At 36.6% G+C, this 19,395-nt stretch overlaps 3 protein-coding genes across 4 annotated transcripts in view; 1 reads left to right on the plus strand and 2 right to left on the minus strand.

Annotated features, from left to right (window-relative positions):
* LOC119084935 (ras-related protein RSR1) overlaps positions 1-19,395 on the plus strand; it is a 147,108-nt gene that overhangs the window by 118,898 nt on the left and 8,815 nt on the right. For both annotated transcript variants that reach the window (XM_037195074.1, XM_037195075.1), the window contains 2 exons: positions 11,843-11,934; positions 13,867-14,059. In XM_037195074.1, the coding sequence (XP_037050969.1) occupies positions 11,843-11,934; positions 13,867-14,059 (285 nt within the window). The remainder of the gene's footprint in view (positions 1-11,842; positions 11,935-13,866; positions 14,060-19,395) is intronic.
* Positions 1,579-3,409, minus strand: LOC119084942 (histone RNA hairpin-binding protein-like). The gene is made up of 3 exons (XM_037195088.1): positions 3,285-3,409; positions 2,445-3,109; positions 1,579-2,007 (listed from the first exon to the last, which is right to left on the minus strand). The coding sequence occupies exons 1-3, from the start codon at positions 3,294-3,296 to the stop codon at positions 1,839-1,841; spliced, it is 846 nt and encodes a 281-aa protein (XP_037050983.1). The 5' UTR covers positions 3,297-3,409; the 3' UTR covers positions 1,579-1,838.
* LOC119084944 (glutathione S-transferase 1-like) lies at positions 7,953-9,083 on the minus strand. The gene is made up of 2 exons (XM_037195090.1): positions 8,696-9,083; positions 7,953-8,630 (listed from the first exon to the last, which is right to left on the minus strand). The coding sequence occupies exons 1-2, from the start codon at positions 8,891-8,893 to the stop codon at positions 8,082-8,084; spliced, it is 747 nt and encodes a 248-aa protein (XP_037050985.1). The 5' UTR covers positions 8,894-9,083; the 3' UTR covers positions 7,953-8,081.

Below are 19,395 nucleotides of genomic sequence, written 5' to 3' on the forward strand. Positions count from 1 at the left end.
TTATCACAATTCTACCAGTCAAATCGAACGTGTGCAAAAAAAATTTTCCAGAATGCTGTACTTCAAATTTAACATGGAACAAACATCATACGACCAGCGACTTAGAGTTCTCAAAATGCATTCTTTGGAATCTAGACGACTTGAGATTGATGAATTGGCTCTCTACAAGTTGATCCATTACCGTACCGATTCCAATCTACGCAATCAGCTCGCATTTGATCACCGGAATAAGTCGACACGACGAAGAACCGTCTTCTATCTGCCGAAATTCAAAACTAACATCCAGAGAAATTGTCCTATTTATCGGCTGCAGGAGCATCACGACATGTTCTTCTCAGAGTTGGATATTTTTGATGGCAGGTTTTCAGTGTATAAGGAGCTTGTCAAATCTCATCTTACATATTAGTTTTTGGAATTTCTGGTTTTGAACTATTTTCTAATTTTGTTATGTGATTCGGATTTGAATATTCTTTTTTTTCTAAATTTTTGATTGACATGTTATTGGGCTTCGGCCTGTTTGTTGATCGTAAAACGAATAAAAATAAAAATAAAAAATAAAATAAACTATTTAACGAAAGAGAGAAAATCATATTCTCATTTCATGCGAAATATGCAGAATTCTGAATATTCAGTATTTTGTCGATTCTTATGTCAATTGTTTGCCTTTAAGGCGGATACACATTAGGCTTTACTTTCGTCGTATTCCCAACAATTTTGCACCAAAAAAATACGACGATATTGAACGATACGATAGTTAGACGTGTATAACATATGACGCACAAGATACCGAAGCCGAATTTATGAAAACAATTGACATAACAATCGATAAAATACTGAATATTCATAATTCTGCATATTTCGCATGAAATGAAAATACGATTTTCTCTCTTCCGTTAAATATTACGAAATATTGTATTCTCAACTGACACTAGATGGTAATGTGTATCCGGCTTAAGACTTTCCGAAATTCACTACAAAAATTGAAAATTGGAAAATTTGTGAAAATTTGAAGAAAAAAATACCAAAAATAGTGACGCAAAGTTTGTGTTTCGATTTTTAAAAGAAACTTACAAGTACATACCGGACCGCCTACCCGAAGGGCAATGCTGTGAAGTGGCTTGTAAAATTGATTTTGAAAATTAAAATTTCTTGAGTGATCCTGGCATTGACCTAATTCATTTGTCTACTGTAATGTCAAAATATTCATTAAATTGGTACCCCTGTTTCAGTATCTAAATGGAGTAAATTTACACACTGACAGATCAGTGCATAAATTGACAGGTTCGTGTGTAAATCTAATATTAACGCACGGATTGTATTAGGTGCTTCATGTATGTGTAGTAGGTGCTAGTTATGGCTGACAAAGTGTCTTTGCATGAAAATAATGAATCTTTTGACTAAAATTGTGTTGGTGGTGCTTTTGACATTTCAGTAGATAATGTCTTGTTGCTGACACGTTATAAATTGCGTTGTTTTGCGCACACGATGTATTGCCGAACTCACTTCGCATAATGGACGGAAAATGGTCTCGATCGAACGGTCTCAGTCTCAATCCGACAAAACAAAACTGTCGGAATTTAAACTTGAAAAATGGTTTTATTGAAAAATTCTATTGATTCAATGGAAAAGTATTACAAAATGTAACAATAAACAATGTTTAGCGACCAATGCAGTCGAAAAGTTGTGTAAATATAATTTCACTTTCGGGCTTTCCTTTCCTCATAAATTGTTAACGCTTCCCAATTCCCCATAGTAATCTAGACGTTGAGCTGGCTTCTATCAAAAAAAAGAACAAACCTGCAATCACGTCGGCTTCATCGTTTTTTTTTCTTCTTCTCTCAATTGGATACACAATCTTCATGATTGTCGTTCGATTCATTACTGTCAATTGGCGGATCGAAGCGATGAAGCTTAGTGCGCCAAATTCTTACTAATCCATCGAAAGCACGGCGACTGTATTTGACGTCCTTCGGTGGCGTCCGTGGATCGTCTTTTGATCGTTTGTCTCTGTGAAATGTTAGCAGAGGGTTAATGAAACAATAGCATTAGCGAGACGCTGCTGTTGGATTCCAACGGAACGTCCAGTTTTTCGCTTTCAACGGAAATTTCGACTTAAGACGACACGGATACTATTAGATGCATCAAATAAATATTTCGAGGATTAAGAGGTTTTGATAACTGTAAATTGAAGTCAGCTCGGTCACATAAAAAATAATTGTGACGGACGTTCAGGCATAAGTAGTTAGTGCGAAATGTTGACTTCATACTGAATGATAATACTGAAAATTTAACTTATTGAGCATGCGTATGTCCGCATATCGCGGGAGGTACTACAGATATGTCGAGCTCTGACCAATCGAGTCTCTTGGTATACAAACGATACATAGATCATCTCGTCACAGATTGTCGCTGAGGCAACATAATATTATAATGTGATCACCTACCTCGGTATCAGTTTGATGTAGTTGTCGTAGCCGATTGTGTTCTTCCCGTAATCAATTTGTTTCTGCCTTCGTGCCAAAACGTCGGGACGGGTTTCAAGTTCCACATTGTAACGACGACGTTTAATATGGGCAATAATTGCGTCCGTTGTAGCGCTGCTCATTATAGGGTTTCCTCCTAGATTATGTTCGTTTGCATCGGCAACGACTCCACCGTCAAATTGATGTTCAATCTCCGTATGTGCAATTACAGTGGTCGTCGGAGAGTGACTCAGTGCAGCACACTCTTGTCGATCAAGTTGCTGCATCGTTGATGCTCCGGCAGTGGCAGCTCCAGTTTCATCTTCATCATCCATACCGATCATTGAAGAATTTGGACTATTCGAACAACTGTTAGCCGACAATCGTCGTTTGAATGGTGGCACAATTTTCACGTCACGCACAAGACGATCGAATTTTTCTCCATTCCTTGAATCCAGAAATTCGATTGTGATTTCGCGTGACGTAGGCGATGTGTTACTTTCGGCCGTTCGGTCAAACAAGTCCCTGTCGACAAATCGATGATCGTCATCGGCTTCAATTTTTTCGAAAAATATGAGCTTTTCTCGGTCCGATTCAGTCGCAATACTTTTCATTTCAGTATCGACGATGTTGTCTGAGGCGTCTTCCTGCAAGTTTGGTTTTTGTTGAAAGTTTTTTTTTTCTTCTTTTCATAAATGACAGAATCGGAATTTCCGTGATTCTTCTTCAAAACAATCGATAAAAACTCTCGGATTTGAGGCAACGACTACTCAATTAAGTATAATGAAACCGAAGCAATAAACAAACAAAAAGTAAACTAACCGATTGGAACATATTTTATTTTGTCACGAATTGCAACTGGGGCCAGCAGTTTTACAGGCTCTTTGGTCCCTGAATTGATATTGACACGTCAAACACTTTGTCAGAAATGACATCGATTTCAATCACAAAAGAGGAAAACAATAAGTTAGGATGGAACGACTTCAACATCCGTGCAATGTGATTGTAAATTAGGGTGAGTCGATCTGCATTATCCAAACGAGTTGTTTGGAAAAAGTTAATAGATATTTACGCCGCAAGGACAGAAACGATGAAAAGTCGAGTTTTTGCGTGAATTTTGTTTTGATCGGAGGCGAAGCCGATGTCAATAACCTAACCATACGAGAATGTGATTTCATTTTTCGTTTGAGTTAGTCTGAATTCACAGTCACCCGTTTCATTCCGTTTTCACTCCAGTTTGTTTCAAATGACAGCTGTCACGTATATTGAGGTAAAACGGAATGAAAAAGGATGACTGTGAGGCCACTTTTACGTAAAATATTTTACATGCTAAGGACACCGAAAAAATGTTTCATTGATGAAATGAACAGTTTTCAGTGCAGAAGCATATAAAACGTCATTTTTTCGTGAAAACGTGATTAGGGCTTGATTTCCACTTACCAAAAAAGTACTCCGTGTAGGAGACAAAATTGAATTTTTTCAATTTTTGCTTTGTTTACATGACAGCTTGCTCTTCACGGCTTTCACACGGAGTACCTCTCGTTGAGTGGAAACCAAACTTCAATTCAAGATTTTATTTCAACTAGCGAAGTGGTGAAAAATTCTGACTTAGATTTACCTATTCACCTTTCAAATGATTAGTGAAGTAAAGTCTCTGACGCAGCCGTCGGCGAATCAGCGATAGCGATGAGGCAAAAATAGCAATGAGTTGACAACAACTCAGTGACAAAATGTAAAATTTTTGTTGATTTTTTTAGGGAAACGGTGCTATGCAACTCTCGATAATATCACCACCGAGTGATAAATGTTTTTATCTACCTAGGTGAAATAATAGCAGTGAAAAAGTGCTATTATTTCGCCGTCGGTAGATAAAATGGCGTATTCACCTCTGTCCAAATGTTTATTTAGGCACTTGGGGGTATACCATTCGCCTTCGGCTCATGCAATAACTCCCCAAGTGTCTAAATAAACATGTGGACAGAGGTGAATAATCTACTATTTTAGGTAAAGAAGGCCTGCGACCTCGAGTGCAAATCTACACAACTATTCACTATTTTAGATACATGCACACTGTGCATTGTACCGGGACTTGCGTCACATTTTAATCCGTTTAAGGTGTTTTGACTGATATGATTTGTAGGATATGGATGAACAGCAATATAATTCATATAGAGCATCCATCAAAACGTATTGAAAATTTTGTCTTCGTTTTTCTTTTCATTTTTTTTTCTGGGTGCTAATAAAAGTCGAGTAAAAATTGATTCAGACTTTGATTATTAAATCAATGTGTGGAAATTTCTCTGTTACTTGTGAACTTTACTTTTTTCTGTAACATTTATTCTAACGAGACATGTCAATTCGTCAGATCACAAGAAGTCTAACTGTTTATGATAACGTTAACTCCACGAAAGCCCTAGCTTTCTAACAGATCTTAATCTGCCAGAATTGTAGCTTCACCGTGAGTTTATAACTCTCATGTGAGTTGTAACTCTCACGTGAGCTGTAACTCTCACGTGAGTTGTAACTCTCACGTGAGTTGTAACTCTCACGTGAGTTGTAACTTTATGTAAATTCACAGTATCTGTTCTGACTCCACTGGAGTAGTATTTCACGAGGGCATTCACGCCTTAAGTATAGTTTCCACTTAAAAAGAGCACTCCGTTTAGCCTCCGTTTACATGACAGTTATAAAATAGAATAAAGGAACTGTCACGTAAACGGAGTGAAAAATTGAAATAAATTCAATTTCCACTCCGTTTGCGTGACAGTTCTTTTGTTTTATTTTACAACTGTCATGTAGACGGAGTCTAACCGGAGTGCTCTTTTTAAGTGGAAACTATACTTTAAAATTTAAATTTCAAGTTAACGAGTCGATGAAAAAGTGAACTGAAAAATACATTTCAACGCTTCCTTGTATGAAAATGACGCTGCGTGAGAAAGATTTTGAATTTCGACCGCACTTACGGCGTGAATTGTCTGGGGAAAAGATTTATTTATAAAGCTGGAACCGCATTTTCTAAGCGGAGACCCGAAACGGTGAACTGCGTTTGGGCCTTAAGGAGGTTAAACTTCATTAGTTTTGACTCACTGACAGTTATGAATCGATGAGAAATCTACCGCCTCTCTCTATGGTTTTAAGACAAAAAAACTCATTTAAAACTTTCGCAACTGAACAAAACTCAGATCAGTTTTGTGCTAACTTTCCAGAAAGCTTTATTTTCAATATCGCTAGTTTCAACTTATCTACAAAATGCAGCCTGAAAATAGTCTTAAAAGAATGTTTTCTCTTAAGCTTCTCAAATGGAAATTTTATAATTTCGCTCAAAAGCTTTTGATGTCTTCCAGTTAATGGCATTTGAACTTTCTTTTGTCATTTTTCTTTTCGACACACCAGTTTACGTGCTTTTTGTAAACGTGAATGCATTTTTTCCACCTCAAGATTATTATGATTCTCGTTAAAGTAAATACAAAGGATTCCCATTTTCTATATAAATCTGAAAAGCGCTCTTGTTGTTGTTGTGTTGGCAGATAAATAAATTGTGTGTCCTGAATGGATTTTTCTTGTGTGTTTGTGTTCTCAAGCAATTTTCTGCATGAAGAAACACTTTTAAATGAAAAGAGATTGACATAATTCAGGATAGTAATAGCGATCCGAGTTACTTTTAGTGATACTTTGTGCTTTCGACAAAACAAATAACATTTTCCATTTGCTAATCCCTTTTGGGACGGAATTTAATTCAATTTACCGAAATATTCATGTTAATGTATTTAGCAAGGACAAAGGATGTGGAAGGTTTAATACTCAACTCATTCATAGTTAATGTGTAGCAATAATTCAAATTTGAGGAGTTGGCTGTTATGGTTTTTACTCCGGTGCATAATTAAATATTTTGCAAGAGTTTGTCAGGACCGGACCGGAATCTCTTTACCGATACGTCTTTGACACGGCAGAGTAAAATAAACCAGACAGGAGCGGTTGATTTTCGAAACGTCAAAAAGGGACTTAATACACTGGATGAAAAGGAACTCAAATGAACACGGACTGAAATTGAAAAATTTGGTTCGCAAAAAATATAGGGCTACTAGATTATACAGGTCCCTAGTCAAATCAACGCTCCTGCCTGGTTAACTTTACTCTGTCGTGCCTTTGGCCTATCAATAGTTTTTTGTTGTATGTATCTATGAATAGACACAAAAGATGAACAATCCAATTTACCGACACTGCCAGCGTAAAACATTTTTCATTGACGCATCCAATTTCATTTTAAAGCTTGTACGTATACGTATAAAGCGTATACTTAAAGTATAGTTTCCACTTAAAAAAAGCACTCCGTTTAGCCTCCGTCTACATGACAGTTGAAAAATAGAACAAAAGAACTGTCACGCAAACGGAGTGGAAATTGAATTTATTTCAATTTTTTACTCCGTTTACGTGACAATTCCTTTGTTCTATTTTTCAACTGTCATGTAGACGGAGGCTAAACGGAGTGCTCTTTTTAAGTGGAAACTATACTTAAGCCAACCGGTAAAATGAAATTTTGACACAAAAGGTTGGGACCATCTGTCAAAAAATTCCGTTCGCGTGTAAAAATGCATGAGAATTTCATTACGGTGACTGGTTGTATACTTTCGCTTAAAGCTTTTCCAGCTTTTCAAGCTTCGATAATGAAAATGAATTGCGGTTCTGCACTTTTTGTATGGCAAATTTTTCAACATCAAACTTCAAGGATTTCCTAAATTTACTTAGGTCAATTCCCTATTAGGGAATCCCCGAGCCATTACACAACTCAAAAAGTTTTCTTACGATTTGCACAATCAACCTTTATATAACACCTAGAAGCAACATAACAAAGTTTCGAAATTTTGAATAAAAAGTTTGCGTCGTCCTGTGTGCATGATTACGTCTATAATAGATCTGTGTGTCTGCCAGTTTCTTGTATGAGGCGTGGGTGCTTAGGAGTTGAATCCAAATTAGAGTGCGTATGTAGGTTGCTACTTTGTTACAATTTCAGAATATATTCATCTATGAAATATGCATAGGTTGATCGAAGTGACTATTTGCACCCGGGTGCAAAAATAGAGTAATAACAACTATTTGCACCAGGTAGATGCAGATTCATTTTTCCTTCTACAAATTGACCTGAGAATTAGGTATTACGTCACAGACAATTTGTTTTTCTTACGTGACAATTAGGTCTTAAGTCAAAGTGGCCTAACGATTTTTTGACTGCGAAGCCTAAATATTAAAAACGATTCCTCATTTTGAATTTTAAGCGGACTTTCAAAGTTAATTAAGACTGTAAGTTTCACCCGGGTACAAATAGTGTGTTGTTGACTTAGTCAACTTGACTATTTGCACCCGGGTGCAAGTAACATCAACCATAGCTTTATCTAGTAAGGAAACAAAACCGTTACAGCGATGGATAGATTCCGGTCGCTACATTCGGAGTACAAAACACGCTCAGTATTATCCAATGAACAAACAATTCGGAGTATTTTAAAGTTTCATCTATTGAAAAAGTCGAATTTACATTTTAATTCTCACTACAAACAAAGGCTTTCAAAGCAATTTCATCTACGTTCAACATTAAAAATTAATCAAAATCACGTACGGTTACGGTTAGTTCGTCTTCTCTGCACTTCCCTCGGCAAGTTCTTTATTTTCCTTCATTTTGTTCCGCATCATTTCTTGGACATCGTGCGCTCCCGTTCGATTAAGCTCGTAAAACGAAAACGACTTCATGGTAGCAATCCATTTCACCAATTTCGGATGCCGGGATTTTTCGATCGGCACAAACGATTCCACCGACGTCAGCGTCGTAATACAGGAAATATCCGCAATACTCAAATGATCACCGCACAGAAACGGTCCGCTTTCCAAAAATCGTTCCATAATGTCGTAACACTTGCGAAGATGAGTCAACACCTTGGGCGGTGCCTCCGTTGCACCGTACACAAAAATGTCTTCGAACAACGCGCTGAACTGTGCAAACAAGTAGCCGGTGTCGAAGTGCAGACGAGCGTTAATGTGAGCCCGTTTCACATGGTCCCTCGGATACAGCTTATCGTCCTTGGCATAACTGTCGCAAAGATACGCTGCAATCGCATGACTTTCGTAGACGGCTACACCACTGTCGACAATGACGGGAACGGTTTGTTGTGGATTGATCTTGAATGTAATTTGATTCAAAAATTTGTGTCAAGAATTTCCGTTTACACGGAACACGGTCATACCTTCAGGAATTCAGGAGTAAGATGTTCACCGTTCGGCATATCGACATTTTTCAATTCCAATTTTATTCCGAGCACTTTAGCCACCAGTAAAATTGCTCGTGACGGCGGACTCAGTTCTGTGTGGTGCAAAGTGATGTCGGTGGGTAAACTGATTTTACTGAATGGACTCACGAATTCACAACTGAAACGTCGGATCATTTTGAATGGATAAAATTGAAGTGAAAAATGTCTTCAGTTAATTTCGGTCTAAAATTGATGAAACACTGAAATCGATGTCTGTTGCAAAACTAAATATAAAATTTCGATTGATAGAGCGATAAAGCTGTGTAAATTTTGCCGTGTCTGTAGGTAGTCCGACAGATGCTTCATTTTTTCCATCTTCTGTTCGTCGACAACTAAACATTCCCGACCATCAGTTTTGCCGATATGCCGTACATTTTTATATACCGCTCGCATAGTACACAATATAATGTAAATATGCACAGTTGATTGCCAAGGAGAAGGTCTTTGAAATAGGTTTTTTTGAGAGGAAATTCGAGTAGAGCATTTTAGTTAGGCATTTTTTATCGATAAAAACAATAGATAGATGCTTGCATAATAGCATAACCAATCAAGCAGACATCGGCCCACCACACACTCATGATTTATGTATTCTATCAACGCACTTCAGGCATGAGTGGTACTCTAAATAGAGTAGTAAAACTTGACAGTGTTTCACGCCGTTGTGAAAAGTCATTTCATACAAAATAGTACTCTATTTGGCAGCTATGGACTATGACCACTGTTGCTTGAAGTGCGTTGATTCTATAAAGACTTTCTGTCATCAATCAATTTGGCGCTGTAGTCTTGATTTAGAACCGAAAGAACAAATGACGAGCTCTAAACCTGCAATAAATTTTGCAGCTCTTGTGAGGAAGTGACAGGCTCAGACAGCTTGCGGTCAAAACTCAGTAGATGTCGGCATCTCATTTTCCTCTCTTATTTTGCCATATATTTTCGACGTATCGTGATCTTTGCCAATAGATCATCTTCAAGATACGGTACTTTTAGACGTAGCCTCACTTAAGTTTCGTTAAATGTTTCGTTCATTCATTCATTTGTATGAGATTTTTTTAACGGGGGGGATGACATTTCTTGACGTGGATGGCGTTTCAAACGGCCTTGAAGATGATCTATAGTGTTGCCAGACAAACGATTTTTTTCGTTGTCAATCAGCTGTAAAATCTGTATCATTTAACAACAATAAGGTATAATCACGTGGTATACCAGACAGAAAGAATTGTGTCGTTCGAGTATAGATCTCTTCGTTTGGTGAAACTGATGACGGAAACGTGAGGAATGGTGGGGAAAAGTGTGCAAACTAATCGAAACCAACTTCACACTTTCACATAGTAATGAATAAGTGAATGCGTCTAATTCTTTGAAATGAATGCGAATGAACTAAATACGGTGAATTCCCTTAGAAGCAAAGTTGGTTGTCAGTAGTTTGCACACAAAACCGAACCGTCGATCGTCACGCCAGCGGTCATTTTAGTGATCTATCGGATCTGGTCCTTCTCATTTTTGTTAGCCCTCAGAAAGTTGGTTACAGATGGCGTTGTGTACTTTAACATAATGTTATCTGTCAATTAATGGTATTCAACGTTGAGCGGATGGACTGCACTGAATCATTATACTTACAATAGAAGATTACGCCCTTGTTTCTAATTATTGATTTACTTATCATGCCAAGTAATCTCTGAGTAGAACAGAGTCGGCCAAAAACGATAATAAAAAGACGTATACAACGCTGGCCATATTTTTTGCGGAGTATAAACAAGAGCGCCATCTCTGCGCACGTAAGGAAGTAAAATGGTTTGCCACCACCCAGAACTTCATTAAAATTTGATAAAACTTTTCACTTAAATCATTCCGCAACAGTTTTTTTGTCGAACTCTTTCCGAAAACTTTCGGAAGAGTGAAATTGTGTTTGAGAAAAAGAAAATTGTTTCCAAAGAAAATTAATTCAATTTCTTTTTATTGCAACGTACAGGTACTGCAGGTATACAGATAAATGTTGAAAGAGAACCGAACAATGGTAAACGAGGCTGACGAAATTATATATTTTGTAAATAGATTACTCCTTAAGCAGTAAACTTCTGTAGCTCATTGCCCGAAACATTGATTTGCAGTTTCGACGAAAGACATGAAATGTAAATAAATAGAGTCAGAGTCAAGCAACGTGAATTTTAGCGCGAAATGGTGCAGCAGAACAGAAGCACATACGTATTCTGCAGCATGTCTTTAAACTTCAACTTTCAAGGACTATTTCTTACGAGATAACTTTTTACCTAATTTTCCAAAAAAAAAATTATTTTCGACAAAATCTAGGAAAATGTGGGAGAATTCGTAAACATGCATCCCTTCAAACAAATGTCGAATTAATAGCTCCTTGCATGAGTCAGATTTAATTCCTCTCTTGAAACCTAATAAGATGCCTTGCGATAATGACAGTGCAAGGAATCTTACCATTACCCACTTTCACTGAATCAACATCATGTAAATTCAATCGTATACATGAGATAAACGTTTGTAACTATGGCTCGCCCGCTTGCCATCTATTGTAGCAATTATCGTTTTCACTTTGGATATGGAAAGGAAACTTTACGCATCGATCGTTTCATTGAAACATTGTAAAATAGTGCATTAACTATACTCAGAGAAGTAATTTGATTTTTCGTATCCAGATGAGTAAAAGGTCCCGAGGTATGTTTAGTGATACGAAATATCAAATTATTTCCCGTGTGTAGTGTAACGTGTTTTGTTCAAAAGCGTGAGACAAAACTTTACCTCAAGTTGTTGAATAAAACACCCTTCTTGGCAAAAATGGGTCAAATGATGGAAATAGTACTTCTTGTGTGTTTACCGACCTCGGCTACGTCTCGATCGGTAAATTTCACGCAAGAAGTACCATTTCCATCATTTGACCCATTTTTCCCTAGCAAGGGAATGGCCACTTTACATAAAATAAAATTCACTTTTCGTAACGACCTCCAAATTCTCATGACTGTATCACGCATCCAATTGTACAAAATCACAATGCACGGTCAATGACTTTGATTTAACGAATGACAACGCCAAATAAATGAATTTTCCTTTCCGTTCTAGATGACGATACCGGAGAAAAATCCATTTCCGTGTTACTTAGTGGAGAGGAATCGGAATTGATATTCATTGATCATGCGACGGCTGATATGTCTGTAAGTATATTTCATTCCGAGTTATTTTCTATGGATCAGGGTGATGTGGGTGGCCCATATGAACTTTGCGGGCTTTCATGGCTTTCATGCAAATTTTACGGCATTATGACACTCATTCAATTGGAACACAAACACTCCTGTGTTGAAATCATGGGCGCGCGTTAGCATAGCGCCCGTGACGCAAGTCCTATTACTAGAAAAAATTTCAAAAAAATTTTTTTGTCGTAGACTGCAGAACCATATATACAGCAAATATTGAAGTTCCACAATTCAAATACAAATGACTTCAAATTACCATTAAAAAAAACTAGGCGTCCGTACGAGTTCAACGAGCTATCACACGTTCTTGCAGCTTAAAATTTTGGCCACGCAAAAAATCTTCCAAGAAGCCCCATTTCCATACATTTTGGTCAATTTCAGTACTTTAAACGAAATGAAAAAATCCTACGTTACTTTGTTAGTCCGTCCGTCCGTCCGTCCGTGTTTCCTATCTTCTAAAGTCTTCTTTAGATTTTGTTGAAATTTTGGGAGTAGATTCTAGTCGTCATTCTAAGACATTCCAGAAAAAAAATTGGGGGGAACCGGCCTCGTTTCGGAGCTAGGGCTCCTCGAAGTTCCCATATAAGCCCCATATAAGAACACCTTTAAGTGTGTGTGTGTGGTGTGGATGGGTATGGTAGAACAAATTTGTTCGCTTTTGGTAAGCTCTGCTCGCCTCAATTTTTTTTTCCTAAATTTGTAATTTTTTAAATTATTTTTAAAATTTTTTGAATTTTTCAAAAATTTTTAAATTTTTCAAATTTTTTCATTTTTTTTTTAATTTTTCAAAATTTTTCACATTTTTCAAATTTTTTAAATTTTTCAAAATTTTTCACATTTTTTTAAATTTTTCAAAATTTTCAAAATTTTTTCAAATTTTTTTAAAATTTTCAAATTATTCAAATTTTTGAATTTTTCGAATTTTTAAAATTTTTCGAACTTTTAAAATTTTCAAAATTTAAAATTTTTTTAAATTTTTAAAAATTTTGGAAATTTGAAAATTTTAAAAATTTTTCAAATTTTTCACATTTTTCAAATTTTTCAAAATTTTTCACATTTTTTAAATTTTTCAAATTTTTTAAATTTTTCAATCTACTAATTCTTCCAAAAGAACTGATATCAGTCAAAAACTCTCAAAAGAGTAAAAGTGACGCAAGTCCCTGTGCATACTTCCAAAACAACTGATATCGCTGGATGTGACGCATTCTGCGCTTGTACGCAAAAACTGTAACAGGAAAAATTTGACCAAAGAAATTCTAGAAACAAAATTTTACCAAAAAAATTTTGCGTCACAAGTGACAGATGTTGAGGAAAGTACTTTTAAGAAATTTTTGAAAATAGGCAAGAATACGTCCTAATACGTCCGAATCATCTGCCACTTTGTGACGCAAAATGTTTTTGGTAAAATTTTGTTTCTAGAATTTCTTTGGTCAAATTTTTCCTGTTACAGTTTTTGCGTACAAGCGCAGAATGCGTCACATTCAGCGATATCAGTTGTTTTGGAAGTATGCACAGGGACTTGCGTCACTTTTACTCTTTTGAGTGTTTTTGACTGATTACCTTTTTTCCAACATATCCTTTTCATCTACTGTCAATGCTGATCCATGTCTATAACATCATGTTTCATAGATGTGAGGAACTGTGTAGTATACATAATGCGAAACTCATCATTCCTTCAAAACAAACTAAGTTCAATTCCCAAAGAAATTTTCTTTTCTCATCTTTTTTTGTGCTTTCTTTCATTTCCTTCGTCTTCCTCAATACAAATCAAAGTCTATTTGTACCCATCCATAATAAGTATACCAGCACACACACACCCAAATTTATGAAAATAAATTCCGTAAATCCATTCAATTCATAACTTTTTCCATTTGCTACATTTTATCATTCCAGCCAGAAAATTGTCTTTCAAGCTATAATCCCCATGGCTATTGTGTTATATATTCGTCCTCTGACCGAAATAGTTTTGTCAGCGCCGAACGCATCATCCAAGCACTGTGGACATCCGAAAATATCGCCCAACGAGCAGTGATATTAGTGGGAAACAAAGCTGATTTGGTTAGAAGTCGGACCATAACATCGGAAGGTAAGTTTGATATTGAAATGTTACATCAACATTGCTCGAACAACATACCCGTAGTAGACATTACACGAAGAACCGAAAAAGAAATTTACAAATTTTGTAATCTCATTTCTGGTCTCATGAATTATTTAGTAGCTAGTGTGAAACTGACTGGCGGTTGTAGGTGAATGGGAGAGGAGTCTAGACGAGCAAATAATATAATTTATCAAAACGATATCGTTAAATCGCATGTCGCTACAAAACAATCTTAATTATTTCGCTCGACTTTGCCACAAATATTTTCTTTTTGATCAATGAGAGGTACAACACGCATATTTGTGGATTTTTGCTATGATTGATGTACCTTGTTGGGCTATTTGTTACAAGACCGCATTTAATACATCGTTGACTGTACGTGTGCGTACATATATGTGGTTAGACACTGTCGAGAAAAACAAAATTGATATGTAAAGTGGGGTTCAAGGTCACGAAAGAGAGGAGGAGTTTTTTGAACAAACAAATTTTGAATGTTTGTTATAAGTGGCGAGACATTCGTACATGGTCAATATTATATCGTCAGGAACAGGAAGATCGTTTTCTGAACGATAATATCGTTTTCCGAACGATAATATGGTTTTTTGGACGATAATATTGTTTCTGACGATATTGACTGTGTAGAAATGTCGCCTACATCACATTCAGGGGTATCTTCTTCTTCTTCTTCTTCTTTTTCAGCCTGTTTCTATCCACTGCTGGGCGTAGGCCTCCCCAATTCTCTTCCATTCCAAACGATCCATTACAACGTGTTGCCAATTTGCGCCTGTAATTCGCTTTATACCATTATTCCATCTCTCTGGTGGTCTACCTCTAGGTCGAGTTTTAGGTGGCCTCCAGTTCATGATCTTTTTGGTCCAACGTTTGTCCGTCCTTCTTGCTATATGTCCCGCCCAGCTCCACTTTAAAGATGCTATTCTTTCCATGACATCAACGACTTTTGATAGTGTCGATTCCATTGATTTGTCATTCTATCTCTGAGCGTAATTCCAAGCATACTCCGTTCCATGGCTCTTTGTGCCACTCTTAGTTTATTTTCGGAAGCTTTTGTTAACGTTAACGTTTCCGCTCCCTATGTGAGCACAGGAAGGACACACGTTTCGAACACTTTACGTTTCTGACTATTGTTCATTTTGCTTTTAAAAATTAGTCTGAGTTTTCCGAACGCTGCCCATGCAAGACCATTCCTACGTCTTATTTCTGCAGTTTGGTTGTCCAGACCCAACTTCAATTTATGACATAGGTACACATAACTGTCGACTCGTTCAATGACAGTATCACCAATTTTAATGTCTCTGTCGTCTTGAGACCGACTTTGTTTGACTCCTCATTCAACTGTTGCGCCTGATCTAGATCAGTTGCCATCAGGGAGATGTCATCTGCGAAACGGAGATTACTCAGGTATTCTCCATTTATGTTGATACCCATTTCACTCCAGTCTATTTCTTAAAAATACTCTCCAGAATCGATGTAAATAACTTAGGTTATATAGTGTCACCCTATCGTACATCTCTGCCAATTCTGAATTTTTCCGTGCTTTTATGGAGTTTTATACACGACGTAGCGTTTTTATAGATGTATCGAATTGTGTTGGAGTACCTTGAGTCTGCACTCGTCTAATGAGTCCAATATCGACCATGTTTCCACTGAATCAAAAGTTTTTTCAATTTTTTTAGGAGTCGCCACCTAGTTTAATGGCTTCCACTGGAACACCATCTTCACCGGGAGACTTTTTGTTTTTCATTTCGGCTACTGCAGCCTATACTTCGTCAATAGTTATGTCAGGCAGATCTTCCGATCCTACGTTTCTTATTATTGGTCTATCTTCAGTGGTATTCGTCGGATCTGGTCGAACTGATGAGAATAAATCTTCGTAAAATTCCTTTGCGATATTTAATATCGCATTTCGATCCGTCTGAATCGGTCCTGTTTTATCTAGTAATTTGAAGATTTCTACCTTTGCGTTCGTCATTTTTGACCGTAGGACATTCATGTTGCAATTAGCTTCAATTGTGTTTTGAGCCAGTTGGACATTAAATTTTCTTAGATCTGATTTCACCGCTGTGTTGATAATTTTTGTCAAGTCCTGGCATTCTATTGAATCTCTTTTTCCGTCTTTTATCAACTGTACTCGGCTTGCGATCAGATCAAGTGTTTCTCTAATGAGTTTCGATTCTTTCATTTGGACGCATTTTGATTGCATGAACCCCATTATCGCTTCTACGATTTTGCTGTTCAATTCATCCAATGTTTGGTATCGGTTGTTTACATCGTCTAACTCAGCAGTCATTTTCGCTGCAAATTCTTCATTTTGTGCGTAAAGTCTTTGTCGTTATCAAATTTGTTCTTTGAAAGCGACTGTTCAGCATGACTATCAATTTAAACCAGATGACAACAGATGACAGTGCTTCCTGCGGATGGAGCAACGCCACCTGTTATATCGTCTATCTTGATTTCCACTGACAAAAAAGTGCTCCGTATGAGAGACAAAATTGAATTTTTTCAATTTTTGCTTCGTTCACTTGCTCTCTCACGGCTCTCACACGAAGTACTTTTTGTTCAAATTTCAATAACGGTTCAAATTTATCAAAAGTTTATAACAACAAACTAAAAAGGTGGCAGTGCTACTTGCGGCTGTTATTCAAATGAAATAAAAACAAAATGAACAGAGGAAAACGTTATTATGTTGATGGTAATGTTAATCGACCCGGCTAACCCGGCGTCTTATTTTTTGAAAAACGAAATAAATTTTCCTCACATAACAATCTGTCTGTATACGCCGCCGTGTGTGCCACCACGTAGAAGAGAAATACGGAAAGTAACAATTAAAATCTGATAAAACAATTTAGATTTTAATTACATTAATTAATACGCAACTCAAGGACACGCAATAAATTTGTGCGACGTTGTTGTGTGTTATAATATATGTACAAGGGAAAACGCCTATCCACACAGCCGTGTTCAACTTCAAATGAAAATAATTATTTGCGACACGGTTAGCAAACATTAAAAGCTTTCTAATTTGCAAGTAAAAATGCTAAATTGTTGGGTAAAATAAGTCCTTTACGCTTTGTGTGCGTAATAACAATGTAAGTGGAGACTTTTAAATATGGCGGTAATTTAGCACGGTAAATATTTGAAACTAATTAAAGTTAAGACCGTGTTGGGGGTATGTTTTCATCTGAAGATTTATTTCTTTATTAAGACGAAATAATGACAGAGTAGTGCAGGTGATGTTCAACTACTGACTATTTTCACCAAAAGTCACAAGTCCAATGAAGTTTCATCGTTATTCTGTAACTTGTACACGGCGAGAATGACGTTTTTTGACAGAAATATAAATCGAGACTGAGTGCAGTTTTTTTGGATGAGCCGAAGCCGAGGTTTGAAGCCGTCGATTCATGCTTGAGATTCAACTGCTTTCTGTAGATGTATTAGTACAGTTCAAGCAAGCATTGTGCTCTTGAGCTGATCGTACCGAATATATGTAAATCCACAGTTGAAATGCCTGTTTCATAAGTCGTTTCTGTTATGTTTTTTTCGCTAGACTTTCCTTTTGAGCTGGTTCCGCTTATCAGCCTTGTTTTTCACTAATGTATATGATGTACGGGACGATACATCTAATTAAACGAATGTAATTTCTCCGGTTGGGTGTACTTTTTCTGTAATCGCTACGGTTGACATATTTTTTTCTCTTCTAATTTTTCGCTCGTAATAGCCATTTTATTAATGAGGTGCAAAGCATTTTTTCCTCATTAAAATAATGTAAAAAGCAAAAGAAAAAAGGAAAAGGAAAAGAAAGGCAGCAAGGAAAAAAAAAACGATTTACTTAATCTTTTTATACTTCTAAAGCCGTTGTGACACACAATGAATATTGATTCGGAAATTTGAATAATAGACGGGAGTTGTACGAAAGTATTATGTTTCACAGCCCTCAAATTCTATGCTTCCTATTTGAAAATAATCTTCTTCAGACAGATTCTCTTCACACGCTCCTTTATTTCAATTTTAAATTAAATTTATGAAACTTCCATGGGGAACGGATAGGATATGGTACATGTATCCATATACGGATAAAGTTATAACACGTACACCATATACGTGTGTCATCTGAACGTATGTGTTAGGGTGTCCCTTAATTGGAAAGATAAAGCAAAATTTTAAGGAAACAAAGATTTTTTTCTCTTTTATCGAATGGGAATGTTGCTACCGAGGTTATTATATCCTCGGGTTTCGCAGTGTTTGTTGTTGTTTTTCAGGTGTTGAAACACGAAATTCAGCATAAAAGTGAACGTACTTTGGTATCTGTTCTTTTCAATCCACACATTTAGTGCGACATCGGCTTATGTCAAAGTATGCTGAAATTATTGAAATTCATAACACGACGTGTATTTTATAGGCTTGTTCTAATGTCATTTCGAAATGTCAAATTGAATCCACAGAAGTCAACTTAACCTCATCTTTCAGGATGACGCAAAATTTACAAAGAAAGGTGGTGACGTTTAGGTTACGTTCATCTCTGTGGATGAAATTGTTGTCGTTCGTGTTGTCAAAGATCAGGTTTATAGATATTTAGAAGAAACCTATAAAAAAGAACATGTTACCTGATCCACAGGTTATGGCCCCATGTCACGAATTTAAGTATACTTTGGTATAAGCCGATGTTGCACTAAACACGTAGATTGCCAAATTGCATTTGAGTGATATGTGCTTTCACCTTGACGGCTTACAAAAGAGTGCCGAAGGGATAGCAAGAAGAGAAGTAAAAAATTAGAAGAAAAAAGGTTGTGACAATAGACGATCTATTGACAGAAACAGAATTTTTTCGGAAAATCCCTGGTATTTGAAAGCCACCCTAATTTTATTCGGAAACGTTGTTTTGCTGGCACCCTAATTTTACCTACATAGCATGTGGATATTGGGATGGTAGATTTTAATGGTATTCGGGGATTCCGACCATATTCTCAAGCATATAAGTATATAAGTATACCGAAGAAGGTTCAATTAAAGTGAACTCTAAAAACAAATATATTCGACAATTTGTACATCCATCCAATGAGCGATGAGGACGACTGACGGTTGGGAGGTGTGGGTCTAAATTTAGCGTTTGATGTGAATTTGTATGTGTACACAACTTTACGTTTCATAATCACATCTGCATTCTGTCGTATATTTGTAATTTGTTAGCATTTTCACTGATGAATGAATTTTCACTATCAAATCTACCATAGCGTAAACTGAAATACGCTCTCTCTGGCTTTATGTTTGGATAGGGATAGTAAAATCAAAATCTGTTATGCGGTTAG

Source organism: Bradysia coprophila, unplaced genomic scaffold (assembly GCF_014529535.1).
Source record: "Bradysia coprophila strain Holo2 unplaced genomic scaffold, BU_Bcop_v1 contig_94, whole genome shotgun sequence".
In the NCBI taxonomy this organism is placed as follows: domain Eukaryota; kingdom Metazoa; phylum Arthropoda; class Insecta; order Diptera; family Sciaridae; genus Bradysia; species Bradysia coprophila.